Source organism: Trachemys scripta, chromosome 1 (assembly GCF_013100865.1).
Source record: "Trachemys scripta elegans isolate TJP31775 chromosome 1, CAS_Tse_1.0, whole genome shotgun sequence".
In the NCBI taxonomy this organism is placed as follows: domain Eukaryota; kingdom Metazoa; phylum Chordata; order Testudines; family Emydidae; genus Trachemys; species Trachemys scripta.
In genome coordinates, this window is record NC_048298.1 from 250,706,239 (window position 1) to 250,726,956 (window position 20,718).

At 41.1% G+C, this 20,718-nt stretch overlaps 1 protein-coding gene across 1 annotated transcript in view; it reads right to left on the reverse strand.

The window, feature by feature from the left end:
• Positions 1–616: 616 nt before the first annotated feature.
• Positions 617–20,718, reverse strand: part of RAP2A (RAP2A, member of RAS oncogene family) — a 36,534-nt gene continuing 16,432 nt past the window's right edge. The window contains exon 2 of the mRNA XM_034758234.1: positions 617–4,383. Within this exon, the coding sequence (XP_034614125.1) occupies positions 4,146–4,383 (238 nt within the window). The 3' untranslated portion in view covers positions 617–4,145. The remainder of the gene's footprint in view (positions 4,384–20,718) is intronic.

Consider the following 20,718-nt stretch of genomic DNA (forward strand, 5'->3'; position numbering starts at 1 on the left):
TAATCCACAATTATCTAGAACAATCCTGTTAACATTAGCATCATGACTGTTCAAATATAGCTATCATTGCAGAGATGTATAATGAAATTCTTGCTAACACAATGTATTTTGTAGAGTAATGCAAGACTAAAAAAATAAAATAAAAGCCCAGTCATCAATAGGACAGCTGACATGATCAATCCTTATCTTAACCCACTGCAAATTTTATACAATAAAAGTAACTGTATTTCTGGATATTACATCTTCATGGTTGACCAAGTTCAGCTCATTACATCATTTTAGTACACTTTACAGCAATCTTTATTCAACCTTTCAGAATGAGACGTGTACATTAATAAGCTTCCAATCCATTGGCCTTTTCCTGTAGCACACTTTGTCTTAATATTTTATCCAGTAGCAGTGTATGTGAGGCTACAGTATATGTGCATATGTGAAAATGGAAATAACAGTATTTGCTTGCATCCATTCAATTTATATCAACAGAACATTTCAACAGGAGAGCGTCTCCGGAACTCTAAATAGGTCTGTTTAGTGCTGTTTACAAGTGGTTCTAATTGGCTTTGGATGAGCTATTTGACAAAACCAAACTGTATGATACAAGGAAATCCAAGGCAGGTTTCATTAAATAAATTTATTTGTTAAAATAATTTAACTCCAAATACAACTGCTGAGTTTGCATTGAGTTCTATGTACAATTCTTGTTTTTATTTGAAACATCAAGGTTTAACAACTGACATTGTTACAAAACAATAAATTGTTGCTCCATCTATAGGTTGCCAGTTGTACTAGAGTTCAACAATTAACTGTGAAATATATTTATTCACCTCTGGGAAACCCCAAATCAATACCGTTAAGCCTGGTTCCAAAACCCACTGCAATCATTCTTGAGACCTGATGCACAACAATGCAGATAAAAGCCTCCTGCTGTTGTCAAACATTTGCTTTGTCGCAGAGTTTCACCATTAAAGCCTAACCAGTATTTTGATTCTACACTGGTAAAAAGAAAACCAAACATGCACAACCCACCCCCAACCAAATGGCTGACATCTTTAGGCAACATTCTTTATACACGAAAGCAAATACCAGTAGTTTTCCCACAGAAAAGCGATGGCAACTGTAGCACTGGGGTTAGAGAGAGGCTAGTTACTTGTTGGCCAGAACAGAAAGTCATCAAAAACTGCTTTTGATGCTCTAATAAAAAACCCCATGTGTAATACTTTTGATCTGATGCTGGTTTATTAATTTTACCTACTTTTAAAAAGTGGGAGCAAACAGTTACTACCATTATCACAGCCGAAAAGAATGAAAGTTGCAACATAAAAAAAAATATCAATAAAACTTAAAAAATGTGGTCTTTGTAGAAAAGTACAAAACTCTACAAGACCAGTGAAAGAAAACATGGGTCTTTGGATCAAACCATAATATTTTAAGGCATGTTATAAAAAACGTTCATACACTATATAAATTGCTAGTCTGATCGGGGTACAAAGTAAAAGGTGACCCAAGACACCACTGACTTTCTCCAGGTGGCCACCCATCTTGAATGTGGCTCATTTAACTACCCTCTTGCTATCCTTATGCCTTCAAAAATATCTTAGCCAAATGCAACTGTCATTGATTCAAGCTCCACTATATTCATAGAAGTGGAAACACAAATAGTGCACAACTACCTCCTTAGAATTATACAATAAAGAGAAGAGCATTTACATTTCCCCCTGTCATGTCCCTGGAATGTTGTGTGTTGATGTGTGTGTTAATTAGACATTACAAATGTAAAATGGTAAGGAAAAACAGGTCTCGGAAGTATCTTTTTTATTACAATTTTCTGTTTAGAATTTTACTTGTGCAATTTTTCCTAAATTAAAAGCCCATATGTTTTATGTTACACACTTCAACTTAAGCCCTTCATACATATTATTTATACCACTTTATTGGTCGCACAGCAATTTTTTATATAAGATCTTAACATTTTGTATAACACTGTAAATTGATATCAAATCTGATAATGTTTTTGAGCACTCAGGCAGTAGCTCTCAAATTGACAAGCTGCCTATTTTATTAATAGATTGTATGGTTTCATTAGACCCCTCCTCCATTTAGGTATTTTAGGAAGCGAAGATACCATTGATTCAAGTCTCAAATTTTGCTTATGCACACACACATGGTTAATATTATGTGAAAAAGGTGCAACAACATCCAAGATCGTGGAAATCAGCTGGTAGGAAAAACCTACATTACAAGGATTTAGAAAAATCTGAATAGTAGGGCCTCACGTTTATCAGACTTAACATCCTTGTTTTCTTGAAAAGCTTTTCAAGGACTAAGGGCAGTGGTGGCCAGTTCTCTTCCATCACTAATGTTTCCGTTAGCTGTCACCCACTGAACAAGATTAAAAATGTTACTATATTATATAAGAAATTTTGTGAAGCTGTTTTATATTTGAGTTTCTCATTTCAAAGATTAAGAGCATTTTTAAAGCAGTTCTGCTGATGGAGGTAAATCTGTCAGAACCAAACTCCAATTACAGCATTTCTAAGGGATACACACACACGCACACACTGAACACATGCACCCATTTTCACTCATTTACACACAAGGAACTACACTGTTACTGCACAAGACTGAGAAACTAATAAAAGCATGGTGGTATTTAGACCACAGGCTCAGTGATATTGCATTTTGATAACCAAATTTTATCTATAAAGGTCCAGCTTAAGACAATCGCTCCAACATATAAAACTTAGATGTTTTGATTGAAAACTTTTCTATACTTGATTGTAAGACTTCAGAATAGATATTTCTGTGCCATTACTCATGCAAATGATAAATACTTCACTGCTAGGAAAACTAGAATGTCAGAGATCGAGCACCCTTGCAAAACAAAATATTTGCTCCCACTACTTGATACCCTAATAATCAGGGCAATCTTTGAATAGTGTGTCAGGCAATTACACAAAAGCTTTTTCCTTTCTCACCTAAAGTAGAACCATAACCTATATTCCTCCTGTGAGCCAAAATGATTTCACATGGTTATTCAATTAACAAAAGTTGCCAACATTAAAGCTATGAAATAGCAAACTTGATTTCCAAAGGTTAGTTAGGGATCACACCAAAAAAAAAACTTAGCCCTTAAAGGCAAGAAAGAAATTATCTTCTTTAGCAAACTTAAAAATGCAGGATGTTCATACTGTCCCATGAGGTTTCTGCAAAAGGGAACATCTGGATGCAACATGGCTTTGTTTTCCTTACAAGATGGTACTAGTTAATCTATTAAAGTGTTCCTTGTTAGTAAGGCTAAGCGATTTTTTTCATCACAGTTGCTTCCTCCTGGTTCAGTAAAGTGATAAAGATGTTTCCTGCTTTGTAAACAAAGGGTTTTTGTTTGGCTTTTTGTCTGACCAAAACCTGAAGTGATCCTCCATTCTTGAGCAGCAAAGTGGAAGATTTAAAACATTCCAATGCCATATCGTGTTTTTTTCACTAGCTATTAGTTTTTCAGATCTTCTCTCTCTTCTTTCAAGTACTGATGCAGTGCTTTCTATTTCACAAGATGGGATAAAGTGTAGAAATTGCATCAATTTTTGGGGAAAAAAAAAGAACTTTATAGGTCTTGTAGATCATATCTGCCTGTAAAACTGTCAGAAGTTCAGATGAAATAAACATACTTGTTTGTGTAAACTTGGCCACAAGCAAAAGTACAACTCCTGAAATTCAGTATATCGAAACTGAAAGGCTTTTCCCTCCTTTTGTGTTTATCAGTATAGAATATGCTAATTGCACATCATCTTCACAGGTCTTCTCTCTAGCGGTTTCAATTTTCATCACCAGGAATTTTCTAATGTATGAAATAGCTGCTGCTGTCTGACATAATGCAAATACATATAGTTCAACTGAGATCACCCCGTAGATCAACTGTCTATGACGAAATTGTACGTGCACAAGGGGGTATTGGGTGAGACGCTGTAGTTGTTTAACCCCATTATGTTCAGAGACAGCGATTGACTTTCAATGCTCAGCTCTGACTTAAAGTTGTTACTTCACTTATGATTTATTCCAAGTAACCCACAAACCAGGAAATGAGGCAGACAGTTTTACCATCTTACAAAAATTCTGCAAATTAGGTCCAGGTTAGGTAATTTTTAATGCTATTGAATATTACATGCAGAACAGCATGGATCATCTTTGTCTGGCTGAGCTGCATAGTTCATTTGTCTAACGATTTCTGCAAAGAGCTCATCCACCATTGTTTTACTTTTAGCAGAGGTCTCCATAAAAGGACAGCCCCATTCTTCAGCCAGAGCTCTTCCTTCATTTGAAGATACTTCCCTCTCACTCTCCAGGTCCACTTTATTACCAACCAAAATTACTGGCACCTTCTCATACCTATAATTCAAAACAAAAAGAGAATTAAGATTCCTTAAAATAGATGATTTTTCTCACATACACACAGTGCATACCATGAGAAATAGTTCTGTCATTCATCAAAACCTATTTTATAGTTCGAAACGCAACACAAGCTTTTGCTTTTTCCCCTCATTCTAGTTTGTTGCAGCACCCCCCCTCAGAGTTTTCTAATGAATGCTTCTGCCTCTTAATTTTCTCTCCAGTGAGGAACACTTACAACCCTAGCTCTTTCGGTGTGGAACAAAATTTCTTCCCACTCCAACACAGTCCAGATTAGGATTTGGGATTGGCTGGAGGTTCAAGCCTCCCTCCAATTTTTATGAATTTATGTCTACATTGCAGCTGGGAGCACGCCTTCCAGTCCAGGAAGACAGGACTCACAATAGCTGAGTTCAAGCTAGCGTGCTAAAAATAGCAGTGTGAACATTACGGCTCCAGAGCAGACTCAAGCTAGTCACCCGAGTTCAGACAAAACAAAGAACACACCGTGAAAGAGAGTTACTTAAAGCTGCAGTGTCAAACACTCAAAAGTTAGGAAGTGCAAGAATAAGGATGCACAGACTACTTTAAATTCGGCCCCCTGGTGTGAATGCATTATGATACAGCCTTTAACTACACAACTGTTAATTATTTTTCCCCACAGACCTGCACCACACTCAGTGGACTGGATGGTGCTCAATGAAAGACAGCTATTCAGTGTTTTTTACCCTCATAATTCTATGTGGGTCCTATGCTTTATTTGCTGTACAGCACCCAAACCCTGCTCTGAATACAGCATTACCCATTTCTGTGTCATTTTTTGTTATGTTTAGTTGCCTCAGAAACATAAGTGAATTTATTCTCACAACTCCTTGGGTGATGAGTATTAGCCTCATTTTACAGATGAGGAAACACATTCAGAGCAATTTACCTGAGGCCATACAATGATTCATTGAGAGTCAGCATTAGACAAAGAACATCCTGATTCCCAACCCTGCACTCATTCTTCAGATGACACTGCCTTACTGCCAGAGGTATTGAGCATCGATAGCTCCCAATTACATAATTATGAGTGCCTGGCACTTTTGAAAGTCAAGACAGCTGGGGCCTCATGGGGGCTGAGAAAAGGAACAATTGTGGGGGGCTGTGAAAAGTCTGGTTTAACTGATTTGCTCAACATCACACAAACTCTGTAACAAAGGTAGGAACAGAATCTAGTTCTCCTGTATTGTGTTCACCTGCCTTAACTAGGCCATCCTTTTACTTCCTACATTCCCCAGCTTCATTCACTTCATACCTTCCAATTACTAGACTCTATAGCGTATAACAGAGATCTTACAGATATCAGCCTTATTCACTACACAAATCCGTGAGCACAGCCCATCATGTACAGCCCATCCGTGAGCACAGCCCATGGAACAAGGTTGGGACCTGCAGAGAAACAGGGTGATCATGTGATAAGAGACTGTCATAATGCATAGGCACTATGGGGCTGAATTCAGGTTGCCTATGCAAAGTAAATTCTTGCATTACTTAACTTTTGAGGACCATTTTTCAGTGTAACAATTTTTTTTCAAATTGTGAAGTGACATACTAAAAAAAAAGAAAAGAAAAAGAAGGAACAACTGTATTATGTGCAACTGAAACTAATTTGATGGGAGAAGAAAGAGGCACAGTCCCTTTCCCCTGTCAAATTTCTAAGGCCTGAGGCAAATATTTGAGGGGTTATAGGTTGCAAGAATTTTTTACAATGGAAACTGTCAGAGAAGCATTAATATAGATGTTGCTTCCAGTTCTCTCTATAATGACGATGCACTGAAATGCATATTTTAGGGCAAACATTTACAGTATAATGTGATAAAGGCACAAAGATAGAGCCTTGCTTTACTAGATTAAGTTTAGGACCAAGGATTTTACAGAAGCAACTATGTACATAGTGAAGTCTTTGCAGAACGATATGCCAAAGCCGGTCTCAAAATGGGTGTACTCTCTATCTTGAGATTGAGAGGTACGGACAACTCCTACAGATGTTACATGATCAGGCTCTTTGTAGCCAAATCAAGAGACATTGACACTGATTCAATTTTCACCCTATGTGGGCTTTTACTTCTGTCCAGTTATATTCCCACACATCTAAGACAGCAAAACACTGAACTAACCTGTTCTATAGACATCGCTTTGTGCTACAAATTAAATTAACATGTATTAGGAAATAACACGTTAAAGAATTCCAACTAGGGCAATTAAGTGCTACATAAATTCCTTCTGTAGTTCTAAATGAAAAGTGTTTTTGACTTCTTGTTCTTCATTGCTGGGTACCAGGTCTGTGCACTATCGAACAGTTGTTACCGCACATGACTGCGTTTCAATTTTGCATGAAGTGATCTAGGTTTATAGTTTAAATACCAGTTCACCGAATTTTAAAGACATTTTAGGATCCTTCCAGATGAAAAATGTGGTATAAAATGTAAGAATGTCAGAAATGTTAGCTCATTAGGTGTGCAGCAATTCTCCAAGAAGGGCCCTGTTTTTTGGACTTTCATGTACCCTTCAAACACACATCCACATCATTTGAAAGCTTAGTTTATGTAAGTTTAGATGAAGTATGAGGTGGCACGGCCAAGTGGTGCCACATGCCTGTAGGTGACATTCTCATTGTTTTATGTCATTTTTTGCACAGTTCCAGAAACACTAAAACATGACTATGACTACAGATTTTGCACTTTAGTTTAATTTCAACACCTTGATGTGGTGTTTATTGGTCAAAGCTACCAAAACAACAATATCTTAAAAGATTTTTATTGGTTTTACATGGGCAATATTTTCCCCCCAGAAATGAAGCAGTTTAGCATGTGGCAAAAAAATGCCAAATATCAACATTTTACAAATTCTTGCATGAAATGTTTTCACATTGCATATTCTTATTTTTATTACTATATCTCACAAGTTGTTTTAATAGTTTTCTGTATTTCCAATTGAAATTTCCTGACCAGATCAGTCTCACACTGAAGGCTGTGCACGAGTAGCAGTAGATTGTGTACTCATAGTTTGTACCACATAGTAGGTAGATATAAATGTATGTGAATTCCTAATGTAATGCTTCTTCATCTGTAAGCTTTTGTACATACAACGTAGCACCTAGCCTGCCTGGTAGAAGGTTGGAGTTTGTAATTGCCCATGCATAGTGCAGAGTCTGTCACGGAGGCTGTGGAAGTCATCGATTCCATGACTTCTGCAGCGACCAGTGTGGCTGACCAGAGGGCCACCCAAGCAGTTGGCTCTGGAGCCAGCACCTTAGGTGGCCCCGGGACCAGCCACACTGGCTGGCCACTGGAGTGGCCCCGTGGCCCGCCAGAGCAGCAACCGGTGCGGTTGGCCCTCGAGACCACCTGAGCAGTGATCCCAGTGGTGGCCAGAGGCGGCAACTGGTGCCGCTAGCCCACCCCCCAGCATTAGACAAGGGTATTTACAGTATAAGTCATGGATAAGGCTAAGTTTTTGTCACAGGTATTTTTAGAAAAAAAAGTCAGACAGGTCATAGGCAATAATGAAAAAAATTCATGGAGCAGCAGGGATTCCCCCTTGCCACCTGCGGCAGCCAAGAGCAGCGGATTCCCCCTGCCGTCCATTGTGGCCAGAAGCGGTGGGGGAGCTCTGGGTACCCCGCAGCTTCCATGCACCACAGGCAGCAGGGGCTCCTGCAGCTCCCAGCCAGCACTGCCTGAAGTCATGGAGGTCTTTGGAAGTCACGGACTCCATGATTTCCATGAGCAAATCGCAGCCTTAGTCATGGACAAGTCACAGGCTGTGAATTTTTGTTTATTTCCCGTGATCTGTCCATGACTTTTACTAAGAATACCCATGACTTAAATCGTACCCTTACCCATACATGCAGTACCAGCCTTTGAAATATTCCAGAAACTAGCTTTTTATTCAGTGACACTTATGCACAGATCAGTATTAGTATTAGAGAGGACAATACACAGCGGGCTTCAATCAAAGTGCTCACTAAACAAAACTGTCAAGTTTGATACTAACAGATCTCATTTGTGCAAGTATACAGACTTGTGCTAAAGATGAAAAATGGTGGTAGTGGCGGTGGTAATGCTAACAACATTCTGTGGGAATTTTACCTCTACAGGAAAGAGAGAGTGTATGAAAACATGGAGGATATGAGCCCCTTAAAGCTTACATCAAAGAGAAAAGCAACAGAGGGTCCTGTGGCACCTTTGAGACTAGCAGAAGTACTGGGAGCATAAGCTTTCGTGGGTCAGAACCTCACTTCTTCAGATGCAAGTNACTGCTAGCAGAGCACCTCACCCTCCCTGATTGAACTAACCTCGTTAACTCCACACTGATATATACCTGCCTCTGGAGATTTCCATTACTTGCATCTGAAGAAGTGAGGTTCTGAACCACGAAAGCTTATGCTCCCAGTACTTCTGTTAGTCTCAAGGGTGCCACAGGACCCTCTGTTGCTTTTTACAGATTCAGACTAACACGGCTACCCCTCTGATATCAAAGAGAAAAAGACTCTCCACAAGTTTGAAAAATGCAGTCATGAAAATCAAAAGAATGCAAAAAACTGTCAGGCACCAGTGCTGGAGAGATTTCTGTGATGCTGACAGCAGGAGCCAGGAGAGATGAATTGTACTAGTGGCCACTGGATTAATTTTTTAGTTTAGATGATGTGCCACCAATACTCTATCATAGGGGCTACTTTCAGAAATACATAAGCAAGTAGAATTTGGCACACATCAGAGTTGTAGAGAACCCAGGAAAGAACCCAGACTCTTAATCTGGTCAGATAGCATCATGTTCACCTACATCTATAGCATGCACGTCCTCCAGGAACTGGTCCATTTGCATTGTTAGCTTGAGAAAACACACACAAAAGGAGACAAACTTCATAAAAGGGAAACATTTGGGAGAGCAACCAATCTAAGGGAGGTGGCTCTTCAGAGGAACTGACATGACATGTTGTGAAGAATATCTATGGAAGACTTGATTGCTAAGGATGCAGTTTATCACTCAACATGCCTTTCTTCCTACTTGAGTAAAATGAAATCTTAAGGCAAAACCATCTAGTTACAATGCAACACTACAGTTACCTTATGACACTGCATTTTATCAGCTGACTGAACAGACAATGATCTTATGTACAACAAGAAGGCTCTTCTCCGGTCCAAGCTGCTACAAAGATATAAATCCCTATTTCCCTCAGATGTAGAAACTGCAAGATATTTCAATAGCAAATTACAGTCAAGATTAGAAAAAAAAAAAAATATATGGTTCTGCAATTCCATTACATGCACAGCAAGGACAAGGAAAGTCTACCATTGTTCTATGCAGCACAATAAAATTAGCTGATGTTATCCAAGCTGCTAGTAATCTAAAGCAGGAACTTAAGTCATCCAAATGTTTTGTCGATGTTCTTCTGGCAAGTGAGCCTGATAAACAGCTTTGAAATGAACAAGTGGTTTTGTGTAATGCCATTTCAAACCTTTGGTCTGAAATAGCCAAAGGAGAGCCTCAGAATATTATCCAAAGCCAGGTGATTGAACTTTACAGAGGTCAGTTACTTTTCTGCCTTAGTTGGTACAGAAGTTTGTCTTTTGGTTAATAAAGAGGCATCTAATTCAGTCAGCAATGAGTATCTCCTTTAGAAGACCATTCAAAGAAGGTGCCTCTCAATTGTGGAGTGTACACTATTTAACAGTCCCAAAATTATCACACCACTGCATATATACCTTGCTACACTGTGAATTTGGATCTCACAATTTAATTGACATACCCCACCTTCATGGATTCTGCAACAATTATGGTGAGATGAAGAAATTCATCACTAGTGCTGCAAAAAAATGAAGTAGAAAGACTCCAGGAAGGTGTGTTCATTCCAAATGGAACTGAACCACTTCATGCTGATGGAAATCTCATCCATGAAGGAGCTGATAATATTAGGGTTACCATTCGTCTGGATTCCCCCAGATATGTCTGGCTTTTTGAGTTAAAAATAGCGTCCAGGGGGAATTTGTAAATGTCCGGACTCTCCCCCCCCCCCCCATGCAGAGCGCGCGCGGCTAACAGGGCAGCCGGCCGGATGGTGCCACTTACATGGGGCTCCAACAGCCAGAGAGAGCCTCTCCTCCACTTCCCCTGCAGCAGAGATCACTCCCTCCCTCCCTGCATTCACAGATCGCCTCCAGCAGTCTGGAGCTCCTCCCCTGCTGCCCAGCATTCCGGGATGAGTGGCAGGGTAAGGAGGCCAGGGGGGGTCGGAGAAGGGGCAGGGAGGTTCTGGAGGGGGCAGTCAAGAGACGGGGGAGGGCATGGATAAGGTTTTGGACAATCAGGGTACAGGTAGGGGGTATGGTCCTGGGGGGCAGTTAGGGTGGGGCTGTCGGGGCAGGGGTGGGGAGAGGGATCGGAGCAGTCAGGGGACAGGGAGCAGAGGGGTTTAGATGGGTCGGGAGTCCTGGGGGCAGTTAGGGGCAGAGGTCCCAGGAGGAGGCAGTCAGGGGACAAGGAGCGGGGGGAGGGTTGGGTATTCTGAGGGGGGTGGGAAGTGGGAGGAAGTGGCAGGGGCGGGGCTAGGGCAGGATGGGGGCGGGGCTAGGGTGGGGCTCCTCCCATCCTCTTTTTTGCTTGCTGAAATATGGTAACCCTAGATAATATGGACATCAACGATCATGGATGGAAAGAATACCTTCCATTCAATGGCTTGAACTACCACTCTAGCACAGTCTGCAGACAGTCCAACATCACAAGAAATAATCACTGAAAATGGAAAGAAAAAAAAAAAAGTCACTACTCTCCCTGGGCAATCAGAGTCTCTTATGCAGCATTTGAAAAAACCCAGAACACATCCAGAACTGACTCACCATCAAGAAGAACTTGAGAAAAATCAATTATGCCTGTAGTGAGAACAAACGTCCCTGCACATAACTCCGCTTGCCAAGGCAACGAAGTCTGCGGTAACTCTCGACAGAGATCATAATGATGAACAAGAGGATAATGATATTGACTAGAAATGTCACCACTGGTATTACATTTCAATGACACCTGTACAAATTTATTATCAGATTTTGTTTTACCCTGTAGATTGTTGTTGTGGTACTTTGGAGGTCACAAAGAAATCCAATTCTGTGTCTTAATTTAATGGCTCTCTGTATTATTTCAAGAGAAATGAACACAAAAATATTTCAGAAGTGGGCACTTTAATGTGTGGATTGTATCAGTTTATCCCCCATTGCTATGGTAATGGTACCACTTGACAGCTCCACATTCTACCTCATCTTAAAAGTAGATAAGATTTTTTTAAAATTTATCAGGTGTGTGTATAGAGAGGGTCCATTAAATTGACCAAATTGGTGGTGGTTGCTGCTTGCTTATATTCCCCCACCCCAAACCTAAAAGGTACATCCGGAGATAGAAAACACTGCCCAATGACTGAATCCATGTCTGAAAATTTTTATCCAGCTACTTTTCAGTCTTTGGATCACAGTTGTAACTGACTTGTCAAAAGATGACATGAAGTGAAATTTCTTCACAGAAGGAGATAAGATGACATATAGCAAGCCCGATAGTAAAGAGATAATTTTTTTTAAACTCTGAAAATACCCAGTACCAATCAATCACAAAAAAACTGTTAGAGTTGACCTAATTTTATGTTCTATCATTCACTGCAGACAAATCTGTCAGCTTTTCTAGAATTCATTTTTGTCCATATTTCAAAAAATACTGACGAGATGACATCGAGGTCCCTTCCAGTCCTATGATTCAAAACAGAGCCAAACACATCCAACTAGCTATGCAGAAATTTTTTCTGCATAAAAGTTCAATCTGATCTAGGAACGTATAGGGCCCTACATTAGCATTGATGGGAGTTGAGCTCTGTGACCCCCTTGATGCCACTTGGCAGAGGACACAGGGGGTGCACAGAGATCCCCTGCTTGGATAGTTGCATAATAGTTCAAAGTGTAGCATGTGAGGTCTCTCCTGAGAGCGAGCATTCCCGTGGTTGTCATAATCATTGTGAAATGTGTGTACAGATAATTTCCGGAATAGATACATATCTCAAATATTATGTTCTTAAGGCAGGTTGCCAGGACATGACATACCTCAGAGATGTTCCTTTCAAGCAGGAGGTAAATTACACCCATCTCCCTGCCTGGCCATTTGTGTATTGTATGCCTTGCACTGTATGCCTATTTGAATACTGTGCCAGCTGCAATTGAGAGATTGCGAAAACTACAAGGGAGGACATTTACAGGAAGAAAAACAGGATGGGGATGTCCTGTTCTGAATAAAGACAAAGGATTTGTCTGGTATATCTTGGAGTGCAAAGACATACTGAATCCTTCACCTAGGAGGAAAACTGATAGCGTGCATATCTCATGAGAGAAGGGTCAACAGTTTCTGGGTATGTCTACACAGTAATAAAAAGCCCATAGCACCAAGTCTCAGAGCCCAGGTCAGCTGACTTGGGCTCATGGGGCTCATGCTCGCAGGGTCCCATCCCACAGCCTGGGCTCCAGCCCAAGCCGGAATGTCTACACAGCAATTTTACACCCCGCAGCCCAAGCCTGTGAGACTGAGCCAGCTGACCTGGGCAGCTGCAACCGTACCCTTAGTCCTGCTCAATCAATCTCTTTTAGGACTTTCAGCTCCTAAAGAGCATGGGGGATTGGGTGTGGTGGGAATCCAAGTCCACGGTACTAGAGCAGTCTTCACAAAACCATTGTCACTCCTGACATAGCTCTCAGCATCAGCCTTACTTCCTGGTGCCACATACAACTCATCCCCCCTTTTCCTCGGCTAGAAGTGTCATTTTAAACTATTCCTCCACTGGGAACGTGCCCTCCCTAGCCCAGTACAATAGAACCTCAGAGTTACAAACATCTTGGGAATGGAGGTTGTTCGTAACTCTGAACAAAACGTTATGGTTATTCTTTCAAAAGTTTACAACTGAACATTGTCTTAATACAGCTTTGAAACTTTACTATGCACAAGAAAAATGCTGCTTTTAACCATCTTAATTTAAATGAAACAAGCACAGAAACAGTTTCTTTACTTTGACAAAAAAAATTAAACTTTCCTTTTTATTTTAGTAGTTTACATTTAACACAGTACTGTACTTTGCTCCCTTTTTTTGGTCTCTGATGCTGCCTGATTGCGTACTTCCAGTTTCAAATGAGGTGTGTGGTTGACTGGTCAATTCATAACTCTGGGGTTTGTAACTCTGAAGTTCTACTGTATTGTTCTACCCCCAGCCCTGGTTCAGTGTGGGGTCTGCCCTTTTATTAAGTGCTAAATCCTGGGTCCACTGGAATTAATCCTCTGTAGGGATAGTTATGAAATTAAAAAAAAAACTAGTTAGCTTCAGTTTGCTTAAGTAAGATATTTGCTAGTCAGTAGGCAAAAGCCCTAATTAGCAAATAAAGTAAGACTGTGAGAATAAGCCAAGACCAGAAATAACGTGGGAAGGATGGATGGTTTAAAAGTAACAGATAAAATACAGGACTGCAGTAACAAGGCAAAGAAAAACCGTCTTAAACGAAACAAGAACAAACCTTTCCACTATTCTGCTGATAAGCAAGGGCAGAGGGAGGGAAGAAAAGAAAAGAAGGTCTTGGGGGAAGGAAAATATCAAGGATAAAATGCTTCAGGCTAGGTTTTTGCTAGAGCTAACAGATTAACTGAAGGGTATAAAGAGAGCCATGAATCTGAAGGTTCTTTATCAAATCCGGTCTCATCATGCTGGAGCAAGCCAGGATGAGAGGACTATTCTCTGGTACATCTGAGTATAACTGATCATACACTTATGAATGTATGCTACTCTACTGGATGTAGTCAACTGCTTATTATTTAGGCACATTTAAAGCAACTGAATAATTACCATGTGGCCTTTGGATTTAAAGAAGATTTATGGTTATTTAATGTCTGGTGGTGCCCTGTATCATTATTCATAAATAATAATTCAAATACCACTTTTACGTCAATGACTGTAGTGTTCATGATAATCAGAAAAGTTTTGTACTTGTAATCCTTCTTTAAGGTGTTATTTCAGACTCTAAAGTTTATTCTTTCCTCCGGTTACTATGTGTTCCCTGTACTTTTATCAGGAGCTGTAAAGGACTACAGATATTAGCAGAGACAGTGATACTATAAATAAGGTCTGCAGATAAATACTTTCCCTAACCAAGATCTATCTCCATTTTAGACTTCTGCAACTTTAGTGGAAAGAATCCTATCAAAGCCTAGCTAAGTAAACTAGATTACATGAGATACGCTATCTTAAATGATTAAATGGTAAATTAAGTTTGCCAAACCCAAACACAGAGTAGTTCATTATAAATTATGCCACTTAGAACGCAATTTAGTAATTTAGCCTATGCCCGTCTTGACTGAGGTGAATTTTGCTATAGCTTGAATATGATGGTAGACATCCATAAAAGCAAGGTACTCTACTTTTAAATCCAGCAAGATTTTCCTTATATCCATTTCTAGCATTCTGTGGAAGGTTTTAAAATGTAAAATCCTCAAGATGGAGAACACTGTGTGCCCTAGCCTATTTGTCCCACAGAATTCTTCAAATGAGTTCAGACCAAAAATAAGGCATATATTTTTAACAGTAAGAGTAATTAATCATTGGAACAACTTACCACGAGTCGTGGTGGATTCTTCAACACTGGCCATTTTTAAATCAAGATTGGATATTTTTCTAAAAGATATGCTCTAAGAATTATTTTTGGGAAATTCTATGGCTTGTGCTGGACAGGAGGTCAGAGTAGATGTTGATCACAATCGACCCTTCTGGTTTTGGAATCTATAAACTAGCAGAATGCATCCTGCCTCTATCACTTTGGGAAGCTTAGGCAAAGAAAAATGTTTTCCCCAACTTAAAATTTTCTATATTTTGTAGTGTCACAATTTTAACGTTGTGGGCTAGATCCTCATCGTGTATAAATTAGCACAGTTCCATTACGTTCCACTTAGCTATACAGATTTATACCAACTGAACATGTCCCCACATTTTAAAACACCTAGATTCCTGCATAGCTTTTAAGTGTCTTAGCTGTCCAAACCATAGAAGTTATTCTAGCTACTCAGGTAACTCCATAAAGAACAGTTGTAAAAAGACATTGTGATGCTAGTAATTCATTCCAGTTTACCAATTAGGTGCATTTAATTTTCAACAGCCTTGGAAGCTGTTAGATTGCGTAAGAATGGAGCAACAATTCATTAAGCAATCCTCACATGGGTGTAATGAAGGAATTTTTAAAGCCATTATATAGGTGGGTAAAACATAGTTGTGGGAGTGTTGTCCACAGATTTCTTTGCCTCCCCACAGAAAAGTGACTTCTGAGGGGAAGCAAAGGGAACCCCCAAAAGCAGTCACTTGCCCCTCCCCACTTGCACAGGGGGAGAGGAGGGTGGGCATGCATGCATGGGGAGATGTCAATCATCAACAGGAATGTGGGGTTGGGGATGCTAGCAAGAGAATATGAGAGAGAGAGACTGACTGACTGTCCGTCCGTCCCTCTGGCTTGCTATTGTGGCATGCCAAGCATGGAGGGACAGGGCTTTGGGGTGTTTGGCGTGAGGCAGGCTCTGCCCCTCAGACAGAGCATAATGTAGCAGCCTGCCTGTTTAGTTGTTTTCATTGTTAGTGAATTGTTCCCATTCTTAGTCAATTCCCCCAGGAGCATAAAACAGGTATAAAAGTTTTAAAGCTCTTTTACACTGCGAGAGTGGTGTAACAGTAAAGGAGCTTTATTGTAAATGACAGTATGACGTTATAAATGCTTATGGTACCTTAGTGAGAACTGGTCTAAATTTTTGGACTGAAAAAATTTCCTATCAAAATGTGCTCCATGAACTGTTTGCTACTGACATTTCTGGAGATGGTCAATAGCCAATATAAATTGAGAGTCTGATACCCTAGCCCGCACTTGCTCATTATTTGCCTATGATGCAATATTGAGCGTATGGCTGCATGTATTTGTTGACTAATAACTAGAAATAAAGGATCAAACCTAGCTACATTACTATTACAAAAAGGAGGTTTGGAGATTTCCTCCAATGCTTCCCACTACCAGTCTCCATCCATTGTATTGTAGTTTAAACACATTACCAAAATAATTGAAACTGGCATGATTATATTGTGTTATTTTGACAAATAAAATATGCAGAATTTTAAAATATTGTAAGCAGAATTTAATTTTTTGGTGCAGAATTCCCCCAGGAGTAATTAAGTAGCTTACCCAGAGTCCGACAGCAACTCAATGGCAGAATTACAAAGAAAATTCTGAAGTTCTAATTCGTAGACCCCTGCTCTAGGGAATGAAGCATGATCTAAGCAAGGGATTGGGGACAAAAAAATTCCTTGCATTTTAATCCAGGCTCTAAAATGAATTCCTTATGCAGCCTTAGGAACATTATATTCTCTATGGGCCTCAGTTTACCCATCTGTAAAGAAAGGCTAATAGTACTTACCTACTTCACAGGATGTTGAATATTTAATGTCTGCAAAGCAATCTAAAGAATAAAAGCACTATACATATATTAAGTGATGAACAGACTACATTCTTGTAAGAGCAGACCGACAGATGCTACAGACATGGAACACTCAGACTATTGTAGCAATTTTATAAGTGATAAATGTTATAGGCTAGTGATTGTATTGACGCAGTGGGGAAAGTATAGGATTCCTGCAGGAATTATTTCAGATTAAATAATCTTTTTATTACTGACCTTGGCACAGAAAGTGGGAATGTGCTAATAAAGTTTGTGGATGACACAAAACTGGGAGGTATTGCCAATACAGAGAAGGACCGCGATATCATACAGGAAGATCTGGATGACCTTGTAAACTGGAGTAATAGTAATAGGATGAAATAGGGGGGAGGGATAGCTCAGTGGTTTGAGCATTGGCCTGCTAAACCCAGGGTTGTGAGTTCAATCCTTGAGGGGGCCATTTGGGGATTTAGTGCAGGATTGGCCCTGCTTTGAGCAGGGGGGTGGACTAGATGACCTCCTGAGGTCCCTTCCAACCCTGATATTCTATGAGTCTATGAAATTTAATAGTGAAAAGTGCAAAGTCATGCATTTAGGGATTAATAAGAATTTTTGTTATAAACTGGGGACGCATCAGTTGGAAGTAACAGAGGAGGAGAAGGACCTTGGAGTATTGGTTGACCACAAGATGACTATGAGCCGTCAATGTGATATAGCCATGAAAAAAGCTAATGTGGTCTTGGGATACATCAGGCGAGGCATTTCCAGTAGAGATAAGGAGGTGTTAGTATTATACAAGGCACTGGTGAGACCTCATCTTGAATACTGTGTGCAGTTCTGGTCTCCCATGTTTAAGGATGAATTCAAACTGGAACAGGTACAGAGAAGGGCTACTAGGATGATCCGAGGAATGGAAAACCTGTCTTCTGAAAGGAGACTCAAAGAGCTTGGCTTGTTTAGCCTAACCAAAAGAAGGCTGATGGGAGATATGATTGCTCTCTACAAGTATATCAGAGGAATAAATACCGGGGAGGGAGAGGAATTATTTAAGCTCAGTACCAATGTGGACACAAGAACAAATGGATATAAACTGGCCATCAGGAAGTTTAGACTTGAAATTAGATGAAGGTTTCTAACCATCAGAAGAGTAAAGTTCTGGAACAGCCTTCCAAGTGGAGCAGTGGGGGCAAAAGACATATCTGGCTTCAAGACTAAGCTTGTTAAGTTTATGGAGGGGATCGTATAATGGGATAGCCTAATTTTGGCAATTAACTGATCTTCGACTATTAGCGGTAAATAAGCCCAATGGCCTGTGATGGGATGTTAGATAGGGTGGGATCTGAGTTACTACAGAGAATTTTTTCCTGGGTGTCCAGCTGGTGAGTCTTGCCCACATGCTCAGGGTTTAGCTGATCGCTATATTTGGGGTCTGGAAGGAATTTTCCTCCTGGGCAGATTGGCAGAGGTCCTGGGGGCTTTTTGCCTTCCTCTGCAGCAAGGGTCACTTGCTGGAGGATTCTCTGCACCTTGAAGTCTTTAAACCATGATTTGAGGACTTCAATAGCTCAGACTTAGGTTAGGAGTTTGATACAGAAGTGGGTGGGTGAGATTCTGTGGCCTGCGTTGTGCAGGAGGTCAGACTAGTCGATCATAATGGTCCCTTCTGACCTTAAAAATCTATGATTCTATGAACTAAAGTCACTGGGAGATAATTAATGCAAATCCTGAAGGAAAGTAACAAGTCTAGAGAAGTTTCTCTCCCTCCCACGGGAAGTGAATATACTGGTTTGACCTGGTTCAAGAGGCCTAGTAAACAAAAACTATATCAAGTGACAACTCTGTCATAAGTCACCCTCACCCAGTCCACAAACTGACATGAAACTATGAAAAGGCCCCGAAATACTTTGGAGCCTGCCATGGTTCCCATCTGGAAGATGGATCACCACCACGCTTGACCTGCAAGTCAGCTGTTTATTGTTTTCAGATAGGTTCTCTGTAATGCTTTTATTCTGAATAAATAGTACTTTGCTTTATGCAAGCTGGCTCATCACTGGTTAAACCTGTCACTGCTCTGCAGAAAATAGGACAGCAGGTGCTGAGCTGAGGTCAGACCTGCTGAAATAACTACTGTGAAGTCCAGCCTAAGTCGGGAGAGAAAGGATCGCAGGATCCTGCCAGAAATCTATGTGGGGCTCCTTCAAGGAGGCTATGAAGGGGTCAGAGGTGCAGTTACCTCAAGAACTGTGACAGACTACTATAAATATTTTTGGAAGGGGCATATACAGCCACTTAATTGTGTGTGGTCCTAAATTAAATATAGGACAAAATCAGTTTTAATTCTTTAATACTAAATCAGGGTTGATTATAGTCAATATATTTTTGTTTTCAGTTGGGTTGCTGGGCCTAGCTACAAGCAATGCCAGAACTAACTGCAATTTTGTATGCACATTGTTGGCAGGTGCATAATAAATTAGGGTTACCATGTTTAAACCTTAAAAAAGGAGGACACTCCACAGGGCCCTGGCCCCGCCCCCACCTCAACTCCACCCCTTCCCCTGAGTGCTCCACATTCCCCCTCCTCCCTCCCAGCTGCCCAAGCGCTACCGGCTTCATGGTTTGCCAGGCAGCCCCCAGATCTCCAGACCCTGCGCCCCCAGCCGGGCGCTTCCCCTCCCGGGCCCCAGCTGCGCTGGGGAAGCGCCCGTCCGGGGGTGCAGGGTCTGGAGATCTGGGGGCTGCCCGGCAAACCGTGAAGCCGGTAGCACTCGGGCAGCTGGGAGGGAGGAGGGGGAATGTGGAGCACTCAGGGGAAGGGGTGGAGTTGAGGTGGGGGCGGGGCCAGGGCCCTGTGGAGTGTCCTCCTTTTTTAAGGTTTAAACATGGTAACCCTAATTTATTATGCACCTGCCAACAATGTGCATACAAAATTGCAGTTAGTTCTGGCATTGCTTGTAGCTAGGCCCAGCAACCCAACTGAAAACAAAAATATATTGACTATAATCAACCCTGATTTAGTATTAAAGAATTAAAACTGATTTTGTCCTATATTTAATTTAGGACCACACACAATTAAGTGGCTGTATATGCCCCTTCCAAAAATATTTATAGTAGTCTGTNTGCTAGAAACCAGCCCTGGTGCCGCCGGTAGCGCTTGGGCAGCTCTGCTCTTCTGCAGCTCCCCCCAGACACCTCAGCTCTGTGCAGCTGGAGTGAGGTCAGGGCAGAGTGAAATGAGGGATGATTTTGCTGCTACACTGATTGGTGGGGATGATCCTATATGCTGTGGTGCAGCAGGGTGCTATCTGATAGGGATGTGTATTTAATTGTTGTCAGGGGGCCCAGGGCTGGTTTCTAGCACTCTTTTTTATATGATTGAATCCAAATGAACAAATACAAGCTAGATTATTAGTCATTTTAGTGCATGCAGGTGAACTGAGCACTCCAGCGAAACTACACCCTCAGCGATCACCTCTCCAGCCTCCTGCTTTAAACCCTCATCCTGCAAACCCTGGCACAGCCACTCAACTTCAGATTGGGTCCCACTCACACGTGTAAAGTTAAGCACGTGGGTCAGCCCTGCCTTAAGGAACAAGCATCCCATGTGCTGCTGGCCAATGTCCCAGGTAAATGACAAGAAAACGCAAAGGGCAGAGCTGTGGCTTGGTTGAATAGCTCCCAACACTTTTCGAAAGCGCCACAAGCTGCCGATAGGTCTGTGCAGCTGGGTTTGCTTGCTGCAGCCCGTGCTGGCAGCCAAAGGGTTACCGCCGGCTCATCCCAGCAGACACTTTGTTGAGCTTTGCAAAATTGTGCCCC